Below are 22906 nucleotides of genomic sequence, written 5' to 3'. Positions count from 1 at the left end.
CTCCAACCTAAAAAGGTACTAAAAATACTAGCTATAAAATACTAAAGTGTACTGTCTTCTCTTGATTAAATTCAGTCCTGGACATGTAGTGATTGGAGTTATTGCTGACACTAATCTTTTTTAAAGTAAGACCCACATCAAAAAGTTCAAAGAGTTCATATGACGTTGCTAAAAAGAACATTATGTTGTGTATTGATGAAATAAAATGTGTTTATGTGTATAAGTAAAAAAATAATAAAAAAAAAAACATTTATTTTCCACATACTGTACATTATTGTTGCTCCTCTATGTCCCGCTTTTCTGAAACACAGATTTTTACAAAGCTAATCATTATGAAAAGCAAGGTGTGCTCTGATTGGCCAGCTGCTATCCAGTGTGTTGTGATTGGCTGAATACCTCAAGGTGTGACGGAAATGTTACGCCCTTAACATATTGTGATGCCGTCTCCCAGGACGACCAGAAAAGGCATTTGTTGCATCCAGTGGGGACATAATTACAGATTATAATGACATATACTGTCTTTTTACGCATTGCGTTGCGTATCGCGCTTCTTAAACGTGGTGGATGAGGAGATACCCCCTGTCAATGTAAAGCACTTTGAGTGCCAGAAAAAGCGCTATAAAATGTAAGGAATAATATTATTATTATTAATACATAAACAATATCTGTATTTTGATTGGAGAAAGACAACAACAAGCGCTACTCTACACTCCTCAAAACTCGTTTGAGTCATCAAAATCTTTAAATATAAATGTACTTACAGCTGTGAGTCAGAAGCGCCGACTGTCCTTGCAAAGTTGGAACCTTCCTCACTTTATAGAAACAGCCTTTGAGCAAAGACGTAGGATAGTCTGCAGGTTCAGGAAACAGACTCCATAAACTGCTTCACACAGCGTCACACTGCAGGTTTGAGTGAGCGGTGGCCTGCAGATTCGACGAACGACACACTTGATGACCCCAGGCAGGACTCTGCTTCGTTATCCACAGCACAAAGTTGATGTATTCCTCAGCAACCACCACGGATCACCTCTAGGCATGTAGAAACAGATATCATCCTCTTTTGGAAGGCCAAACAAACAAACACAGCATCTCCACAACATGGCGGCAACAACAATACTACAGCAAGAATAAAAGTTATGCCTTCTTTCTTTGCGTCAACATTGGGTGGTGTTATGCAAATCTTCCCACTTTGTGACGTAGATGTGGTGGTGTGTCTAAACGAGGCGTTTTAAGAGGGCGTGGACAAGTCTTCACTTTTATAAAGAATATCTTACAGATATTTTACAGATCTTCTTTATGCACCAAGAGCTTATGACACTTCAAAGAAAATTGACAAAATTAAATCACATCATATGACCCCTTTAATAGAGTGATCAGGAGTATGGTCATCCAAGTTGACCCTTCTGTCTATTTTCTTGAGCATCCTGCTCTCTTAGAGGTGAGAGGTCAGTTGTGGTGGATCCCGGGCACCCTTGATGACCCTGCGATCTGCTTTACCTCCCCTCACATGCCTTTAAGGCCCATAATCATATAAGAAGTACCCCATTAAATGATCTAGGCATAATCCCCTGCCATGTCACATGATACTGAGGTGTTTGGATGTAGTTGCCTAGATACTACCTAGTCTGAATGATTAGGCATCTACTGCTACAAGTATTTGATTTGAACCATTTTTAAATATAGATTTACTGTACTGTAGGTTCAAAGTGCTTAAACATGTTTCCAGTACCACCCACCTGAAACTCTTGCTAATCATTCATACAAGCCACCCATCCCGACTGAAGGGTGAAGGGATCAAGATATAGCTCCTGACCTGAAAAGGTTACTCGCATATTGTTGGAATTACAGGATGCCTGGAGAGCCATAGAGAAATGTGAAAGCCAGTAGCAAGAACACTGACGCAACATTTCGGAATCTCTGCCATTTTTCTTGCAAAACCTCAAAGGCTTGTTATAGAAAGATTCTTATGGGTGTCTATTAGTACTGTGCGCTAAACAGGTGTTCTTTTGTCCCCCCATCAATAAAAGTAATCATAACTTTCGGCTTGCTGTTTGCATGCCAGTCATTCACAGAGAAACAAGATGGAGCTGGAATGCTTTGGTCGTTATGAATGAGATGACATTAAAGCAAACTAGACTTTGAAGGGTTCTACCAGCTGTCACTTAAGCACCCATCTGTCACATGTCACACAAAAGTTAATATGCCATTGTAAATAATGCATACGGTGCAATTGTTTATGATCCTCAACTTCCATTTGCAACCCGGAGGCATAGTGTAGTATAAGATGTCGCTCTGACTACTAAAATTGGTAATAAGCTAGTCGCATGTGTCACATATCTCCAAACTAACCTTCAGCTCAATAGCACCAGCCCAAAAGATCAATGGATTAAGTGTTGTCAGCTCCCATTAGTCCAATGGAAAGAGAGATTGTAAGATTGAAAAAGTTGTAAGCAATGCTAGACAAGGCAGCCATGACGGACCAGTATGTTTGACCCTCTCATGAATGTCAAACAAAATAAGTCCTCTGATGTTACGAATGTTTATGTATGTAGGTTGGCAATGCTGTTTAGGGACATCATTTTAAGTGCTTGTTCAGTCCAGAATCTTTCTTTTACTTCCTCTTCCTGCAGATACCTTCCATTCCCTGCTCTCCTTCAATCTAAATCATACCTACTCGCTCTTCGACAGCACCTACGGGACGATCTCTCAAGATGCTAAACCCCTGGTGTCTACCCTCTTCTCTGACCTTGAACTCTACCTCCGTGGTGATGCCAACACCTCTGTAGAACACTCAGTCCACAGTTTCTACGACAAACTCTTCCCATTGGTGTACCAGCACTTGGTCAATCCTGGCTTGGGTTCAGATGTTTCTATCTGGTCCTCCGAAGGAAGTGAGTGCCTACGTGCCACTCGACATGACGTCAACCCCTTTGGCCCTCACCCGCAAGAACTTGCTCAGGGACTGTCCAGGGCACTAGTGGCTGGTCATGCCCTCAGTCGGGCACTGGCGATGGGTTCTGAGGTTCTCAATGCCACCGAATCAGTAGGAATGGCGCGCCAATGTGGACGTGCACTGGTGCGGATGCTGTTCTGTCCGCACTGCCGTGGATTGACCCTGATCCGGCCTTGCGGAGGCCTGTGTCTAAATGTGATGCGGGGTTGCCTGGCAGGCCTAGCCGAGTTGGATGGGCCATGGAGACGATATGTAGCATTGCTGGAAGGGCTGAGCGGGGCACTATCAGGGGGATACGAAGTGGAACTGGCACTTCTACGCATTCGGGAAAGAATTAATGATGCCATCCTTACTGCACAACTCCATGGACCACATCTCAGCGCCGTGGTGAGTCACGCTTCTCTGATTCATAGAATACGTTTATTTTTTTCCCACAAAGGAGGTGCACCATATGCTGGACTAATCAGGTCTAGCGTGCATGCACTTGCAGCAGCATGTTCAGTGATTGGTGCATATCAAATGTCTGGCCCATTCAGGCTGAGCAGTTGCAAGGCTGCAGTTTTGCTCAACTGCTTTTCTTGCATGTACTTACTGTAAATCTTAAACTGATGATTCTTATAAATGAGATTTTTCCTAAAAATACTTGGGCTATTCTCATTGATGTTATGAAGCCTTGGAATTATTACATCTGCAAGGGGTTTATTATTAGCTCAATGATTAGGAGCGTGATTATGTGGTAATGTGACACGTACTGTAAAAAAAAATGTGTTGGTCATGACAGTGTGACTATGGCTGTCGGTAAGTGAATACCCAGCCGCCCACCCTGAGGCTATTCATACCATCAACGCCACAGTCTGTGTGCACGACATAGGACGACTGTCTGTCGGTCTCTCTCACTTGATTCTTTTACTGGAATCATGGCTAAAGGGGCCACAGGGGTCAGTGGTTTTGTGACAGCTCGGCTTTGCACCCATCATGTCCTGGTGATGACAGCTCTATATTGGTTGGTCAAGTTTGAGACCCATTCCCACAAATCTCTCTCAAAGAGCATAGACTTGCCAGTCAGAATGGGAGATATTATTACTTACAGTAAGCCACCAACCGCAGCCCCCATAAACTCCAACCCCAAGCTTACTGCTCTACAATGAAGGCTGCTTGTGAGAGTTTGACCCCTCTTAAACACTGCATCACCGGATCAAATGTTGCTCACTCACTAATGCCAGGCTGGAATGACTTCAGGCTCACGTTACCTGGTCTGGACCCAGGCTTAAGTGCGCTAATAAAGTTTTTAGATACAACCCTAATGGAATTGACCTGTAGACTGATCAATGAAGTTATGATTCTGCCGCTTTGGGACAAAGAACTTACACTGGACATCAAGTGGCAACATAGAAGCAAAGTTAAAAAAATAAACTTGGATTTGTTTTATGCTATTATTAGAAGCTGCACAACCCATGTATATCATCGCCTGTTTATATTTACCTGCCTTTCGTAGATCTGTTCACGGTTTTTGAGGATAAGAACCCAAATTAGCATTTAGCTTGGTTAGCTTCTGCCAAGTTATGGATGAATTACCAAAAATACATTTTATTTATTTTGACCACAGACCCTATCGTTTATGCTAATATCACAAAAGTGCTCCTTATTCAGTGTTAAGGATATAATTCATACCAAGAAGCATTTGCACTAACATATTAGCATTTGAGGTCTGTACACTACAAATAAAATCAGAGTTGTTATTATGTTTGCTAATTTGTAAAAACAATAATATTCTGAGGAATAACTTGTGATATCTTCATTGTTTATATGATGTCTATATGTGCCACCCAGCACTGACACTGACATGGAGGACTATGCGGCCTCTCCAGTCCCTCACGCTGCATGTGGTCTGGCGCTATCTTGGTGCTGCTTGAGTTGTTTGGGTGTTGTCTGGTCCCAATCAGCCTGATGTCCTGCATGCAAATTCACCTCTGGACAAAGACGGCTCCCCTGAACCGGCCGGCCCCTTCCCAAAATGCAATGCAGCTAGCGAGGGGCCAGAGCAGGGGAATGAGAGTTCGGCTAATCCTTAGATAAATAAAGTTTTGTAGAAGATATACAAATACAAACACATTTACACATGCTCACAATTATAATTTTTTAAGTCCTTATTCCGTTTTCTAATTTCTGGAATATAGCTAATATATGTCAACTACGGCAAAACGGGCTATGATTGATGAGAGGCTAAATAAAATGAAATACACATTTTATGTATACAAAAATGTTCATGTATAATGATTCAGTATCCAAAAAGTTTGAACTTATTGTGCAGTTTTGTTCCAACTAGAAATCAATAATTTTGTAAATATTAATAGACTGAGATTGTGCCATTTATTAGTGGCCACTAGATGGAGTAATCTCTTTGAATTCACAAAGGCCTAAATTCTGCCGTTCACCTTTTTTTTCCTCTCTTACATACTTTTTCAAACACATAATCATTCTTCATATCTCTTTCAGGTGGGTAAAGTTTGTGGTTCCTTGACCGAACCGGTTTCGTCCACTCCAGTCAGTCCCACCTCAAGAAGTTTGACTCCTTCAGTAAACCCAACCAGTGAACTCCAAACCTCAGTCACGTCCTCCAGTCCTACAGCACTTCCTAATACAGGCAACCAACATGAGCACATAACACTAAAAAGAAGGTGAGAAAATGACATCCACTGCATATAATTGTCAAACATATTTTGACCCTTTAAGAAATAAAAAAACCCTTATTAATCAGATGTTTCAGATTGTATATAGTAACTTCCCTGCTTTCTTTCTTCTGTTTTCTTTCCTCTCAAATCTGCACTTGTCGATGACCCCAGGTCTCTGCCTCTGAAACCCTCCAAAAACGACAAACCCAGAAGCCTGAAAAAGATTTCAAAGTAAGCAGTAGCAAATCAGCCTCCAGGTTTCCAAGTGTTTTAAAAGAAAAATGATCTCTAATTATTTTGTCATAAATAGATTTTGACTGTCAGCCTAAGAATGTTCTAATGAATGAATCCCACATCAAATAAACGTGTGCGAGCAAGGAAAAACGCTGTCAGCATTTATAATAATCACAAACAACTACGGGAGGTCAATCCGCCGCTTGTGTCTATCAGTGTTTGGGCATGTTAGATTAGAGAAGGGTGATGAATGGGGCAAAACAGGTTGTACTGTATAATTAGGCCTGGTTTGATGGTTTTTGATAATTTCCTGAAAGCCTGAACTTCCTGCAGGGAGTTTATGGGCTACATCCAGCGGTACAAATCATTCTTCTCCACCCTGCCGGAGATGCTGTGCGAGGGGGAGGTCGTGATGGATGAAAACACCTGCTGGAGTGGAGAAGATGTGGTAGAGAGGTAAGATGTCTTGTCAGAAGTGGGCTTGATCTCAAATTTGCATGTTAATACAAGGATTAATATAGGTCAATGACATGGCACTCATTTTATTTTAATACATAAAAAAGCACATAATATTAATTGATTTGACAGCAGTTTTAGGTTGTAAATCAGCAATTCATATTACTTATGTAAATTTATTAGTGCTTGGCAAAGATGACAATTTTTAATCGCGTTTCATTGCATGATTTTTCTGCAATGAATTGCACTGATATGCACAAAATTCAATAATGAATTCAAAAGTAGTGTATTGTGCACGTTTTTCAATTGAAATTACTGCTGTATGTGCAATAACATTTGGTTTGCAAATACTTGAATCAAATAATGAGCTTTTTTTACAGCAGTCTTCCTTTTACATATTATCAGTTAAAATAGTTCTTGTAAATCTCAACTTAAACATTAATGTAATCAAATTAAATATAAAATGAAAACTATTTGTCACTGCGGGGCATTAACGTTTTTATAGAAAATATTTTTTTTAAATACTTTGTTATAGAAAAACAAGTTATGCTCAGAGTCAAAAGCCTCGATCTTGAAATTAGAACAGGCACCTTCCGACCAGCACTATCACGGGACCCAACAATGCGGGCGGGTAGAGACTCGTGTGTGTGTGTGTGTGTGTGTGTGGGGGATGTGGAAAAAGGGTGTACTCACACTAGACAATCGCAACCGTGCCCAAGCATGTTTGACCCCCAAAGCCTGGTTTGTTTGACTAGTGTGATCACTCTGTGCCAAGCTCAGGCGTGGTTTGTTTAGCCAGCCCTGGCTCAGTTGGAGGAGGTGGGCCAGAGCGTGGTTCAGTTGGGCTTGTGTGAGCACTAACCACGCCAGAGTGCAGAACTTCAGTTACAAGCAGCATGATTGCATGAACTTTTCTGAGCGGCAGGAGTGATAGATCTCCAAAGCAATATATTTTGCAAGGGCCGTGTGTTACCGCGTCCCAAAACCAGATATTAATCAGTATCTGGTGTGACCACCATTTGCCTCACGCAGTGCAACACATCTCCTTCACATAGAGTTGATCAGGTTGTTGATAGTGGCCTGTGGATGTTGGTCCACTCCTCTTCAATGACTGTGCAAAGTAGCTGGATATTGGCAGGAACTGGAACACACTGTCGTATTCACCGATTTAGAGAATCTCAAACATGCTCAATGGGTGACATGTCTAGTGAGTATGCTGGCCATGCAAGAACTGGGATGTTTTCAGCTTCCAGGAATTGTTTACAGATCCTTGCAACATGGGGTCGAGCGTTACCATGCTGCAACGGGCCTCAGGATAACATACGCCTGTCCATACCATAACCCCACCACCCCCATGGGCCACTCGATCCACAACATTGACATCAGCAAACCGCTCACCCACACAATGCAAAACATGCTGTCTGCCCTGTACAGTGATTCATCCGTGAAGAGAACACCTCTCCAAATTGCCAGATGCCATCGAATGTGAGCATTTGCCCACTGAAGTCAGTTACAATGACGAACTGCAGTCAGGTTGAGACCCCGATGAGGACGACGAGCATGCAGATGAGCTTCACTGAGATGGTTTCTGACAGTTTGTGAACAAATTCTTTAGTTATGCAAACTGATTGTTGCAGCAGCTGTCTGGGTGGCTGTTCTCAGGTTATCTTGGACGTGAAGATGCTGTATTTGGAGGTCCTGGGCTGGTGTGGTTACACGGGGTCTGCGGTTGTGAGGCCGGTTGGAGGTAATGCCAAATTCTCTGAAACGCTTTTGGAGTCTGCTTATGGTAGAGAAATGAACATTAATTTCACGGGCAAGAGCTCTGGTGGACATTCCTTCAGTGACCGAGCCAGTTGCATGCTCCCTCTGTGGCATTGTGCTGTGTGATAAAACTGGTCTCTTTATTGTGGCCAGCCAAAGGCACACCTGTGCAATAATCATGCTGTCTAATCAGTATCTTGATATGCTACACCTGAGAGGTGGATGGATTATTTTCGGCAAGAAGTGCTCACTAACACAGATTTAGACAGATTTGTGAACAATATTTGAGAGAAATAGGCCTTTTGTGTACATACTGTAGAAAAAGACTTAGATCTTGGAGTTCATCTCATGAAAAATGGGGGCAAAAAAACTGTTGCATTTATAATTTTGTTCAGTGTGTGTGTGTGTGTGTGTGTGTGTGTGTGTATATATATATATATATATATATATATATATATATATATATATATATATATATATATACACTAACAACACTAATATATAATATAATGCTAATCTGTTTTTGTTTAATTTCTGTATTAGAAAATACATAACTCGTTTTTATAATGTTGAACTTTATAATGTTACTTTGTCTGAAAGATAAAGATTAGTGGTCACCAAAATGGCATGTGACAAAAATGTAGCATTACCTGAATGTAAAGTTTATATTTTGTATTGGACCTATTTGCCACTAAACGATGACATTTAGGGAACCACTAAATCTTTATCTTTCAGACAAATCAATTCACTTCGACATAATAAAAACATCTTAATCTTAACGTTTCATCTTAATACAGAGATATGACAACCCCCCAACACTAATATATAATATAAAGATTTGTCTGAAGACTGAAGATATGAGAAAGTTTCTGTTTTCCCACCCAAAATGATTGTAATCGAAGGCAGTCAAATCAGATATTGCTCCAGAAAGGTCTCTATTTACTCTGTGAGGTCATGAAGTTCATAAAATGGCCAAGAGGAGTGTTGGTTATCATGGATTATCATGGATTTTCTCCAGTCCTCATCCGGACGGAAGCTTTATTCGGAAAGTTCTGGAGCTCTATTGTGACACAAATGAGATTCCCTGAAAAATAAACATTTGCTGATAGACAGTTTTGCTATCGGCATATGTTAATTTAGACTTGTTCTCTTTTGACTTCTGCAACACAAAAAAAACACAATTGCTTTGCTTGAACAGACAAAGTTTTGTGATTCTAGATATATCCCTTTTCTGGCCTCATTTGCTGTTCAGCTTTGGCTCAGAGGTTAGAGTTCCCACTCCCCATTCACCCCCTGGACAAATTACTCCATCGCCGTCCACACTACGGCAACAACGCAATGCTGGCACCTTCCATACTGGAGGCCCAAACATTGGGTAGTCCTGGAGACAAGCCACTGTCACCATGGAGCAAACCGACTAGCTTGCTAATCTTCTTCTTTCTTTGGGGGGGGGGGGGTGTATCTCTCATATCTCAGTCATATCTCTGTATTAAGATGCGACAAGTTTTTATTATGTCAAAGTGAATTGATTTGTCTGAAAGATAAAGATTTAGTGGTTCCCTAAATGTCATCGTTTGGTGGCAAATAGGTCCAATACAAAATATAAACTTTACATTCAGGTAATGCTACATTTTTGCCACATGTCATTTTGGTGAGCACTAATCTTTATCTTTCAGACAGAGTAACTGAGTTCAACATTATAAAAACGAGTTATGTATTTTCTAATACAGAAATTCAACAAAAAACCGATTAGCAAGCAGATTAGTTCGTTTTCTCTATGCTAATGGTCACACTCTCCATTTGTTGGTACAAAGACTATTGAAACTAAATACTAGCATACTGCTCAGTATACACTAAATACTGCCTTCTGTTTTACAAATATGAGACAGAGCATGCAAACAGCATGACAGTGCTAACATTCAAAATAGTAGTAGCATTAGCTTTCTGTGAACTCAATAATACTGGCATGCTGAACACATTACTCAACAATAAATGTTTTGATAAGTAGTACACTTTATTAGTTATGTCTTAACATTTAACAGTCTGATAAAATCAGAAAGAGACATCACAGCTGATAATACAGTTCATCTGTAGCACAGGAAATGGAAAGCCAAGTTAAGTGCAGTGCATTATGGAGTTCTCTGTTGTACACTGCAAGGCTTGATGTAGTATGCAGATAATTTGCAAGTATATATGCTATGCCATGCAGAAATGGTGAAATTAGCATATTAGCATGCTATTCTGGGTATAGCATATCTTCTTGTGAGCACAACCTCTTCAAATAAGTCAACACTGCCCCCTTTTGGACAAAAAGAATAATTCTTAGTTAATTGTTTGAACATTACATTCGACCATGTTTCAACCATGAGGCAAAAATCTCCACAAATGATTGCATGAAACTAATATATAAGCCATCTAAAAATATTCTCCCACTTGGCCATAATGAACAGTGGGGTCAAAGAAACACATTGAGGAAAACATGTTCACAAGATGGCTAAGCTCTCACACTGAGTTCAGTCCAAAACATGCATTTTTGGCTTGGAATTTTCAGGTCCATTTGGACGGCTATGTAACATTTCAAATTGAGCGAACAAGATCATTTAAGAAAATGCTTAGCTGGAGTTGTGGTTCACCTCCCACTGCACAGTGCAGTGGATGAATGGATGTTTCGTAGGATGGTGGAGTTAACCAAGGAAATGTTAGCATGACTTATAACTTGGTGTCAGCCAGACTCCAAGCGACTGGATGTGTGAGGTTACTGTGGAAACTGTTTGTTTTTGTTTTCATTTTAGGCGACTGCCACCCATGGTCAAAGTCCTTTTGGTATTTTGGGTTGTTCTTAGCTTCTCTCTTTTTCTCTCTCATTTTATCCATTACCGACACCACTGTTGAACTTTAACTCACATAAAATGGTGAACAGATTGGACAAGTGAGGCCACTGCTGACTCACTCACTCACTCAATCGTCATGAAACGCTCCAGCCTCGTTCTCAGTGTTGTGACCTGCTTAGTTTTCCTTTCCTCTGTGGTCTTAGACTGGCAGTGTCCTCAATTTCAGCTCTATTAGATTGTGTTTTCATTTAACATAAACTCATCATAACACCTTTTTTGGTATTTAAGAGAATATGGTACGTCCAATAGTGGTTTTAGGTGGTTTAGTCTGGTAAAGCTAGTGTTTAGCTGTACGATTGGCTTTAAGCTTGAGGCTGTGTTTTGGAACATGGTAACTTGCTTGTATTCAATCTAAGCAGGTTACTCCAAGTATGTCACTGACTGATTCAAACTTCTCATTTGCTAATTCAAAAAACCAAAGTTTCAAAAATCCTGACCACCATAAGATAGTATGAACAGCTGTTAGTTGGTTTCTTGGTAATCTAAGATAGTTTACCATGTTCGAAACTCAGCTACTATCATAAAATGGATTTTCCAGCCGAGAAGTGACTGAATATAGTAAAAAAAAAACGTTAAACTAGACCATTAAAAACCACGCAATTCTGGCAATTGCTGCTTTTCCAAAAGGATTTGTTTCTAAGCATTGGTTTGAGACGGAAAACATAGCTAAAGGTTACATTTGACAAATTAAGAATTGGATTTCATAGTACTTTGTCTAATTTTCACTCACTTTTGTACTTTTTTATATGAAATGACCGTTCTGTGTAGCATGTTCAGTTTAGCTTCACTGTAGATCTATTGACACCTCTGCTTGATAGTAATGCTAATGCTAATACACACATTGTTTGGTATAATAAACCTGAAGTAGGTGTTTTGCTATCATAATAATGAAAATGACTTCAAAACACCACAGTGCAATTTTAGTACATTCAGCTCCTGCTTGAACAGGACTGCGGTTGGTAAGCGGATCGAAACATAGAGATACGATTGCGTAACTATTTAGTAAATTCCCCAGTGAGGCCATATGTAAACTTAGTGAATTTTCTACCTAGACTCTATTTCATAGATTGGCCTTAGTGCTGTCTAAGTACTTTTTGATGTATAGCATACAAGTGCCACATAATGCTAGTATTTGCTGTATTATTAGTGGCTGATTGACCTGAAAACCTGTAATGGATACTGTAACTGCATATACGATATCCAGTGCTTGTATTACAACTTATTATTGAACTACTCAATTCCAAACGGCTGCTTTAACACAGAACGGCGCTGTTAGCTTTGTGCAGTTCAAAGCTGACTAGATATGATACAGCTGTCCTACATTAGCATGGGCCCTTCCCAACTTCATAGACCACAGACAATAAATAGGATGGAAAACTAGCAACCAGAAGGTCTTACGCCCGGTTATTACACACATGAGAAGGCACACTGCTGAATTCATGCTGACGTAAGACAGGAAGCATAGCTTACTCAGATGTTCTACACCAAAGTTGTGTATTCTATAGAAAAGGACTGTTGAAATATAAGCGTATGGCATCCGTTTAGGCTGTGTGTCATTGCTAAAGGCAATAACTTGTGGAAAAGCTGTTCTAAAGATTGAAGAAACCTCTAATGCATAGCTCATGAAGAACGGATATTGCTAACTCATTAGGTGCCGAGTTTCATAACCTTTCTGAGCAAACAAATGAGCTAATCCAATATAGCAGATGAATTTAATTGGAGCTTTGCTCCTCACAGGGGGATGTGTGTGTGGTTTCTATGGGAAAATAAGCAGCGTTTAGTCAAAGGGGAACTCCAAACTCTTTGGTCTTGAGCTGGGTAAATATTTTTCTCTGACTTTTTCTGGTTTGGATTTATTGAGCCGCTAATTATTGTGAGAAATGGGGGTGAGTGCAGTGACAAGCCCACCGCTCTGAACAGTACGACCCATGTTCTCGCTAACACATCTGTTTGGAGAGTCTGATGTTCTTTGTAGCGTATTTGAAGCAGTTTGTCTGTGTCATAATCAAAGTACTTTATGAGGTGACTTGTTTGTTGTGGTCTCTCTTTTATGTATGAACTCTTTTTAGGAAAAACAGGATTTGATTTTGTTGGTATTTGATTGGTTTGTGTGTGGGAGAAACGTGGTAGGCTATGCTAATATTAGCTGCGCTTGCTGAGGCGATTTGAATGAACAGTTGCTCTTACTTGTGCTTAAGCTCACTGGAGTATCTATAGAAAGTTTCAGTCTTGACCAGTGTCTGCACTATTTTCGTCTAGAGATTATTAGTGCTAAAACTGTTTCTACTTGTTTAAACTAAAGTTGCATGTATTTCTTAAAGGGACAGTTCACCCATTAATTACTAGCCCTCTGGTTGTTCCAAACCCATAAGACCAGAGCTGATCCTCCCTATACGCAAAATATGCAAGCTGCAAATAGGGCCCCCCTTGCTCTCAAAGATGATTTCATTTTAGTTTATTTTTTTTAATTTGGCCAGTGGTTATGAAAACATGAATGATCATTTCCTTTAATGCGATGTGCTGTCGCCCTTTCTATGTAAAAATCTGTCAAATAATGTAATGTGAATGTCGTACAGTCTTGCTCAAGACTTTAAAAAAAAATTAGTTGAAAGCATACCAAGCCGCAGAAGAGACCCTGTATCTCAAGCGCTTTGAGTGAACAGACAAATGTGTTTCATTCATTTTTTTTTTCATAACCACTCATAACATGGTAATCCTGTTACTGTCTATGGAGGGACAGAAAGCTCTCAGATTTCACTGAAAATAATACAGGTTTGGAACGACATGAGGGTGAGTAAATAAAGATAATATTTAAATTATTATTATTATTCTTTATTACATTTTTTTGTCTGGCAAATAAAAAATAATAATAATATGTTGATAGTCTAGAAACTAGGAACCCAACCTCTTAAAACACTAGCAACGTTCTAGCAACCTTACATTTAATTTGTTTTAATCAGTACTGACTGTACCAAGACAGGGATGTAGTTGTTGTTGTCGTTGATGATTATCTTTTTTAAGGAGTTTCTTGAGTCAAGACTTGACTTGGCCCAGTACACAATCACCTAGAAATGTCCTAGCAATCAGAATCAGAACACCTGAGCATCCACCTAGAATAGCGCTAGCAACACGGGATCTAATTAATTTAGTTCATTTAATTCATTCAATACTGACTGTACCAAAACCAGAAACATTTATTAAGACTTTCAATAGGGGCGCTTTTAATTTCAACCAATAGCTTATCAGAATGGATATTTGAAGCCACTGATAGACTTGTGATGTCTCATGAAAAATGCAATATGCTCAAAATTAAGTGTGTCATGGAAATATTCATACTCCTCTGCAGAGAAATATAGAAGACGAGCATGCTCGAGTCATGCTATAGCAAATTTCCGTAAAAATGTCTATGCGTGATGATCAGTTTTAAGGTTTGATGTATGTTTATTGAAACACGTCGAGCAGATTGTTTCTTCTTTAATTATGCGCATATGAAGCAGATTTGGCTCACCAAAGAAAGAATGAGCCAGTGAAAATGACAGTATCCACAGACAGCTCATTCTTCTTTTAAATAAGCCACATAATCCACTCCTCTCATGTAGTGAATACTCGCATATCTCATCTCCATCGTACCTGCCGTCCAAATGCATTTACAAATGACAGCTAAAAGCACAAACCAACAAACAAGTCTGTCTCACGTTTGTTCCTGACAAAGTGCTTCCACCTTGCAAAGTGAGCCGTGTGTTCGGATGCAGCATGAGGTGTCTGGGGTCATTATTTATTCACTTAGATTAGCTGTGGTGAAAACAGCGGGCCAGTTCTCCCACAAGCATTCATTTATTGATGCACAAGCACACGGCTGCATTATTCTGCCCTCCCGCTGCGCTTTATATGCCCCCCACTGTTAACCCTTTGATCCATCTGTCTGACTGTCTGTCTTCCTGTCTGTCTCAAGGACGCTGGTGCTGGAAATAGCTTCTGTGTGATAATCTAGCAATGGCTAAAAAAAGGGTTTTGCATAAATTGATGTATGTGTGACGTTAATTTTTCATAATATGGATTTGTGACATCATTTGCGACAGTTAAAAAAGGTGTTGCCAGAGTTAATTTACAAAAAAAAAAGTGTCCCTTGATGATAGTATATTTAGTCAATATTTTGTCATGTCATGAAGAATAATTTCATGTTATTAAATTTACATTTTAAAAAAATAATGTAATATATGTATGTATCTATACATATGTGTGTGTGTGTGTGTCATATCATGTGACATTGAGCATTTTGGAAATTTTAATCGTGGGCTTTAAAAGTGTGTTCCAAAAATAACCACCTAGCAACATCCTAGAAACCACATGGCAACATTCTAAGTATGACATCATATTACGTTTTATGTTAACTTTGGACCTTTTAATTTGGGCCTAAATTTTTATTTTATTTTATTTACCGTATTTTTCGGACTATAAGTCGCACCTGATTATACGTCGCATCAGTCCAAAAATACGTCATGACGAGGAAAAAAAAACATATATAGATAGCATAGCATAGACCGCCCTCTCGTGGCTGTAGACGGTCATGTTTTCTCTTGGTTAATTTCTCTTGGTTCATGTCAAATTAATTTTTATAAATAAGTCGCACCTGACTATAAGTCGCAAGAACAGCCAAATTATGAAAAAAAGTGTGACTTATAGTCCGGAAAATACGGTATTTATTTTTCACTTTGACCAGAAAGTAAGCACCTAGCAACACCCTAGAAACCACATAGCAATATTCTAGATATGATACATGTCATATTAAGTTTATGCAAACTTTGGACCGTTTAATTGTTGGCTATAATATCGGGATCATTTGATTTGGGCCGGTGTTCTGTCGATTTGTCCTACGCTGTCAGATTTTCCTATCTCCCACTAAAACAGTGGGTAGTTCAATTCAACAACGAAAAATGCTACTGTAAAGTTATGGTTTATTAACATCTACACCTACCACAATCCTACCCTTACACTACTGCAAATACGGTAATTATGTGTTATATTCGCGGTTGTAGCTAGAAGGGATATAGCTACAGGAAACCAACAATAAATATTCTTTTCTACCAATTAGATTGCGTTTTTATTAAAGTCTACACCTACCCCAAACCTAAACGTACCCTTACAATAATGCAGAAACATTAAATATCCTTGTTTAGCATGAAAAAAGGATGCAATATTAATGTGCACATGCGCAGTAAACCCCGTTAGGAAAATCTGACTGGTAGGATAAAATGTCAGGACACCGGAAAGTAACCACCTAACAACCACATAACATTCTGTAGTGTAAATTATCATTGCAAGTTTTGTAAAGCCATCCAACAGTATTATGTTATTGTCCATTTACTTCAGTTCTATTTTTGCTCATTACAGTCGATTAAATCCCTGCAGCTCTGCATGTTTGTAATCTATCCACTCTTCCACCCAGTCATATCTGTATTTAAAGTTCACACTTTGTGCTTAATCAAAGTCTTAACCTATCTGCCCTGCCTGAGCTTGACCCATTGATCGTATAGGCTGCTGAACATGGCACCCTAACAGTGGCAACCAACGTTGAGATTTCCCCCTGAGGAGTGAAGTTTGTTTCCTCATCAACATCCTTCACTGAATAGCACCACTGTCATGGATCCATTAAATGATTTTATTGCCAACCTGTCTGAATCTGTTGTGCCTTCTCGAATACTGTTTAGTAGGTCAGCATCTTGGGTTGCTTGCCTTGTTTACACCAACTTGGCCTTTTTTGAAGGACGCCCTCCATTGGCCTCCATTAACGGCTCTAATAAAAGGGCACAGGGTCAATACCTACATTTGCAGCATACTGTAGTTATGTCTTCAGGCTTCACCGCAGGCTTCATAATGAATCATTTATGTGGGTGAAACGCCTGTCTGAAAATCCGATCAATCCTTGAGCCTGTTTCTTATAGACAAGCCTTGAGCGTTGCCTGCATTTTTTGGACTCCAGGCCTTCAAATTGGGAGATCATTATCATCAGACCAAAGAGTGCTTGATTTCTGTATGGGTAACTTATCTCTTGCTCTGTTTCTGCTGCAGTTATACAGGTCACGTGGTGGGGAATGGACTGAAAGCCCAGAAACACAACCCAGAGATAAAGATCAGAAGTGTGGATCCAATCCTGGTCAACGTGAAGGAAAAGCTAGAGCACTTCAACCAGGTAGGTCCCAAAATATGCTAGTGAGTACCGGCACTTCTTTTTTTCACTTCAAGCACTGCTTATGGTGAATGTTAAATAAGATCTTAATTGCGATTGAACCGAATCATTTAAATGGTTGATTCATTCAGGAACAAAACACTGTCATGTTGTTTAGAGACGCAAAACATTTCTGTGGCTGTGTTTGGAATGATGTATTGTTTTTTTGTTTATTGCAAAATTGAGTAAAAACAGCCAATATGGTGTCTAAAATGTAAAGTGTCTCTTGATATTACCTTATAGTCAGGGGTGCACATAAGTGGTCCACAGGTCCGCATGTGTGACCAAAATAAAAAAATGCATTATATAAATATGTTCTGACTGCGCATTTGCGTACCGACATGGTTGACAGCTGTTAATACACAATTACCATTTTAGATCACAAACTATACTATATAAGTTTTATTTTCAACCTGAAAGCATAAATCTAGGCTATGCCATGCCGTTTTCAAAGCACAATGCAAAACTGTCACATTCGTACACTGACGCTCTTTAATCAGCAGCAGCGCTAAATCCGGAAGCGCGTATATTTACTTGTCGGCAACATGCCAAAATAAAAGCCTGCTGATTTTAAGTTTGAGTATGATGAAAACGCTTTTTTTTATTTATTTTTAGATGCTTTTATCCAAAGCGACTTAAAATTGGGGAATCCATGAAGCGATTCTTTTTAAAGAGGCAAACAAAGAAAGTAGTAGTAAATATTAGCATTTTATTTTTAATTTTACTATAAAATAAATGTATTTGTATTTAATACTAGGACTGCCTTTTATTTTTAATAATATTTTCACACACTAATATTTAGTTTATTTACTATTATTTTATAAAATAAAAAAAACTAAATGAATAAAGGGCAATAATATTATAACTATTATTCATTAATTTTTTATAGTTATATTTAATGGGTCATGCTATATGCAGTGTGAGGACCAAACCAAATCTACAGGTTCTCTTATGAGAACCATGCTTAAAAAAATTATGTGCACCCCTTATAGTTATAGTATAGCTTATAGTTTATTGAACTCTTGTATAAAATCAGTATCTCATTTGTTACCATGCTGATTTTTTTAAACGTCACTCTTCGTATGATATTAACTATATTCAATTATATAAATATATACATTTTCTGCCCCCTTATCTTGAATTATTTGATCATTTTTAATACATATTAATAAACTAAATCATGCCGTGTGAGTTAAAGAACTAAATCTAAACGCGTAGGCGCACTAATAAGTTAGTGTAGTCACTTATGCGTGCACTCTGTAGGTGTTTTGTTTGTTTTTTTCAATAGCCTATAGACTACTACTCAATGTCATCATGTCTCACGAGTTCAGTATTTGTGCTAAACCTGCGCAGATTTAGCTTGCATGAACTTCCCCAAGAAATGAATGTGTGAACATAACTTTCGAAAAGTAACTCGCAAAATTGGCAAGTAATTTAACAGCGTTGCCCGCCACAGCTGATTTTTACCCACATTTGGCGGGTTGGCAGTTGTTCATTTCAAACCCTGGTTATGACTTGAGTTTACTAAGGTGTACCTTATATCCTGAGACCTTTAATGGTCTGTTTCATCTTTTAACCAGAGACATATTGAACAATCTGAGAAACAGTAAAAAAAAAAAAAAAAAAAAAAGTACAGCTATGGCTCATGTGTGTTTCTTTATATAAAACTTTCCCTGAATGTTTGCTTTGTGAGCCAAAAAGGAAGACATTAAGAACTGCCAGAAGCGCTATTTTCAAGCTTGCCCACCAAACAAAAATAGTCCAACTCGATGCCAGCACACATGTCAAGAGTGGTGAGACGGTGTCATTAGTCCAGGGTTTGCTCTGTGATCAATCTGCAGCAAGATCAGACCGAGCATCCTCAGCGGGAGTGTTAAAGACCTCCTTGGCATGATGGCAAAGTCTGTCGCTACTGCAGCTGTGTTTGGGAGGGTACAGAGGGCAGCTCATTTGGCCCTCTGAAAGACATTTTGTAACGTCTTTCATTGCTCCATTAAAACCAGACGTTTTGGTTCCACATTATGTCCAAACCCAACCCAGCCCTAGCCACATTGCTTTGCTGTGAGGACTTGCATCACTGGCAGGCAAGAACGCTGGGAAAGTACAGTAGATTTGTGTCAGGGGTTGAGGAGAAGGTCACTTTGAACTGGTTGTGAAATTATACTCATAATTCCCTTAGGTCTTCAAGACCCTGGTGAGGTCTTGGAGGTTTTTTGCTCTCACAATGACCTGCGGGAGTTTTTAGTTGCTGTCTGGTATTTAATTAACCTATGCTGCGTAAAAACTGACAGGCAAAATACGTCATTGGTATACAACTAATAGTAATACATAACCTTGGAACTCTTGCTGGGGGGTTGGAAAATTTACTTAAACACACAAGCATACTTCTCTTGCTGTAGACCGTGTGCATCAGAGAAACAAGTGTAGCTACTATTGAAGAGTAATTAGCTGGTGAAGTGGATTTATTTATGGTACAGTTACCAAAAGTTATCATGAGCATTGTAATGTTTGAAGTGAATGTTGTAACAAATGTCGGGAAGATTTATTTTAAATGAGCGATTTATTAATAACTTCGTACGACCTTGCTTTCACGCCGTGTAAACCTAACAGACGTCCGAAGACAAAGAGTGCGGTGTGGAAAAAGGGGCGGAGATACATAAGGAATATATGGCATTAAAAGTATTATACTAGCATGCTATTTTGAATTCAGTATATGAATGCAGAGTGCTTTTAAGTACACATACATTATTTTTGCTGCAGTTGTGTTTGTTCATAATGCATTTTATGCGTTTCCGCATAATACCTATAGTGGGTATTAGCATTAACTGTTTTCTGTTTTTCAGACAAATTGTTGTCATGATGGAGAATCTTGCTTAGTCAGTTAGCCTAAATGCTAATGTTTTTAGCAACTTTTCTAAATCCAGTTTCATGCAAAGACTTTTGAACTCTATCACCCCCTTCAGTACACTGCAAACAATTACATACGTTTTTATTTTGTACGTTTTTATTTTAAAAAAATTCTTGTTTTTAAATAAAAACACCTCAAAATCTTTGAAACAAGATACATTTATTAAAAAAAAAAAAAACATTTTTATGGGTCGGGTCTTCAATTATGTGTATTTTTGCTTTCTAAAGTTAAGTTTCAGTTAAGTAAGACAAGACATACTTGTATTAAAGATTCATTTTATGAAAACAAGTCTTAATTTTTTATGCAGCATTGCCTCTAAAGTAAATTAATCTTGTTCTAAGGATCTTTACATATTTTAACTGGAAGATTTTTACAAACATTCTTCTTAAGACAAGGATTTTTGCAGTGTACACCATGTTGTTACCAATTACAGGCCCTTTTCAGAAGTCTTTTATATGTGGCCCATATAAAGTGTCTACCAAAGCAAGGACATGTGTTACAAACTGAATAGTACAGAAAGTATGACAGGATTTTATGACAACCTGGCATCTTAAGTGTCACTTTACACCTTCAGAGCTGAGTGAAATCTTCAATCTGATGACCTCCAGTGCTTTTCACGGAAAAACCAAAGTCTAAGTCCCAGTCGGTCTCTGATCAAGGCTTATTGAGAAATTAATATTGCAATGCCGTGTCCCAAGAGTGAGTCATCTTGCGCTACAGGGAAGATTTATGCATCTCATGGTTGAGTTTACATCAAAGGTCGTCATTATTTTTTTCTTCTGTGCATCCTTCAGCTTTGAGCGGACAGTATGATGTAATACTCTTTTGCATAAAGCTAAGTAATTTATGAGGCCTCCCCGCGAAAATGGCGGATGAAGAAAACCCTAGGCTTGACTTACGCAACTCTATAAAGCCGAGAAGTGTCAGGGAGGGATGCTAATGAGTATGAATGCTTTCATAACCCGCTATCTAATGTAAACATACATCAACAGACAAACACTAACCAATATATCACATGCAAGTGGATGCGCACATCAAATTTCAATGCAATCTGAAGACATCCAAGTCCATGTTGTTCAGTAATTGTTCTGGATAGTTCACATGAAGTGCCAAAATAGTCTAAAAACCACTGTAAAAGCACTATAATAGTAGTCGACATGTCTTGTGTGAAATTACACACATTCTCCATTGTGTGTAATTTTGACATTGCTTGTTACATTTGCTTACGAAACCAACATTAAAATCAATCGCGTTTTGGCGTCAAAGACGTCAAACCTTAAACGACACATAAAATGTGCCATTTGTTATGATCTTTAAAGGAATGTGAAATGTGTGGATCTGTTATAGTAAGTAAATTAGTAAATAATTGCTTAAATTTCAGAAAATAATTCCATAATATATTAAGAATTTCAATTGAAAAAATACAAATATTAAAAATCTAAATTCCAATTAAAAATAATCAGCATACAAATTTTGAACGATACAAGAGTGAGTAAATAAAAGCAGATTTTAAACTTTTGAATTTGTAGAATGAGCGATTCATCTGTTTGATCCGACTCTTGCCGAACATGCACAAAAATATTATCAAAAACTCATCAATCCAAGGCACTCGAAAATATTGTGAAAGAGTAAAAGCCTTTATTCACAAATGTTTTTTTTTTCAAATAAAATTAAATGTAGATGTAGAACAAATATAAATATTAGAGAAAAAACGGAAGTTGAAGTACTAAAATAAAAAAAAATAAAGCTACATTTAAAAAAAAAATTACTAAAACACAACAAAATTACTAAATATATATATTTTTTTAATGAAACTGCGGTAGCAGTTTAGTATAGCGACCAATTCTAACTATTAGCTAGTTGCTTATTAACATGCATACTATTAAGATATTGGCAATTTATTAGTACTTATATATAGTAGCATATATTCTGCATGACCATATTATACATCCCTAATCCTGCCGAAAACCTAAACTTAACAATTACCTTATTAACTATTAATAAGCAGCAAATTAGGAGTTTATCGAGGCAAAAGTTGTAGTTAATGGTTTAATAGCGAAAATTTAACCTTAAAATAAAGTGTGACCCAAACCAAAAATATATAAATAAAAGCTCATTTAAAAAATAGAGCAGTAATATAACAGTATGTAGATAATATTAAAATAACACTGAATGATAATTTGATTAGAATTGTCACTTTAAGAGGCAGAAGCTGTAATTCTTTTGCAATATTGTTTGGATGTGTCATGCATCTGGATAAGTTATTGGTCTGTTTTTCTGCCCCCTGCCAAACGTGCCTCGGTATCGCTTTCCTTTGACCATTAGAGGTGTATCTCAGTCCAGTTGATGAGCCTGTTGTCAAGGAGATGTGGTTTGGCAACAAAGACCCCCAACGCATCCTATCGATCCGTTTACATGAATGGGGTCTTAAAACTGCCACAGAAATAAGGGAATTTGTTTCCCAAATGACTCCGAAAATCCTGCTGCAGAAAAGCAATCTTTTTGGAGATGTAATGAAGACAGACCATGGAGAGCTCTGAATATTAATGCACATGCTGGTTCAGACGCTACGTTTGATCTATCGCTTAAAGATTTTAGTATGCGCCCTGTTCTGCACTGCAGTTGATTGCATAAGAAGTGGGTGTTCTCTGGAGTGTAGAGAAATTACATTTGATATGAAATCATGATATCAACCGTGGGAAATGTCACTTTTTATTCTTTTCAATATTCTAACTCTATAGAATCCCAGAACAGGTTTGTTTTAACCAATCAGAAGCACCTTGTGCCTGTCAATCAGTTTAG

The 22906-nt window shown here is 38.4% G+C and overlaps 1 protein-coding gene across 1 annotated transcript in view; it reads left to right on the top strand.

Annotated features, from left to right (window-relative positions):
- Nucleotides 1–2471: 2471 nt before the first annotated feature.
- The window catches only part of LOC113079676 (glypican-5-like), a 40418-nt gene continuing 19983 nt past the window's right edge, over nucleotides 2472–22906 (top strand). Inside the window, exons 1-6 of the mRNA XM_026251929.1 lie at nucleotides 2472–2482; nucleotides 2602–3340; nucleotides 5450–5631; nucleotides 5797–5856; nucleotides 6193–6315; nucleotides 17040–17160. Of these exons, the coding sequence (XP_026107714.1) occupies nucleotides 2472–2482; nucleotides 2602–3340; nucleotides 5450–5631; nucleotides 5797–5856; nucleotides 6193–6315; nucleotides 17040–17160 (1236 nt within the window). The remainder of the gene's footprint in view (nucleotides 2483–2601; nucleotides 3341–5449; nucleotides 5632–5796; nucleotides 5857–6192; nucleotides 6316–17039; nucleotides 17161–22906) is intronic.

The sequence above is a fragment of the Carassius auratus genome, unplaced genomic scaffold (assembly GCF_003368295.1).
Source record: "Carassius auratus strain Wakin unplaced genomic scaffold, ASM336829v1 scaf_tig00028965, whole genome shotgun sequence".
NCBI classification, from domain to species: Eukaryota; Metazoa; Chordata; class Actinopteri; order Cypriniformes; family Cyprinidae; genus Carassius; species Carassius auratus.
Note: the sequence above shows the minus strand (reverse complement) of the source record. Positions and strands in the feature narration are given on the sequence as shown.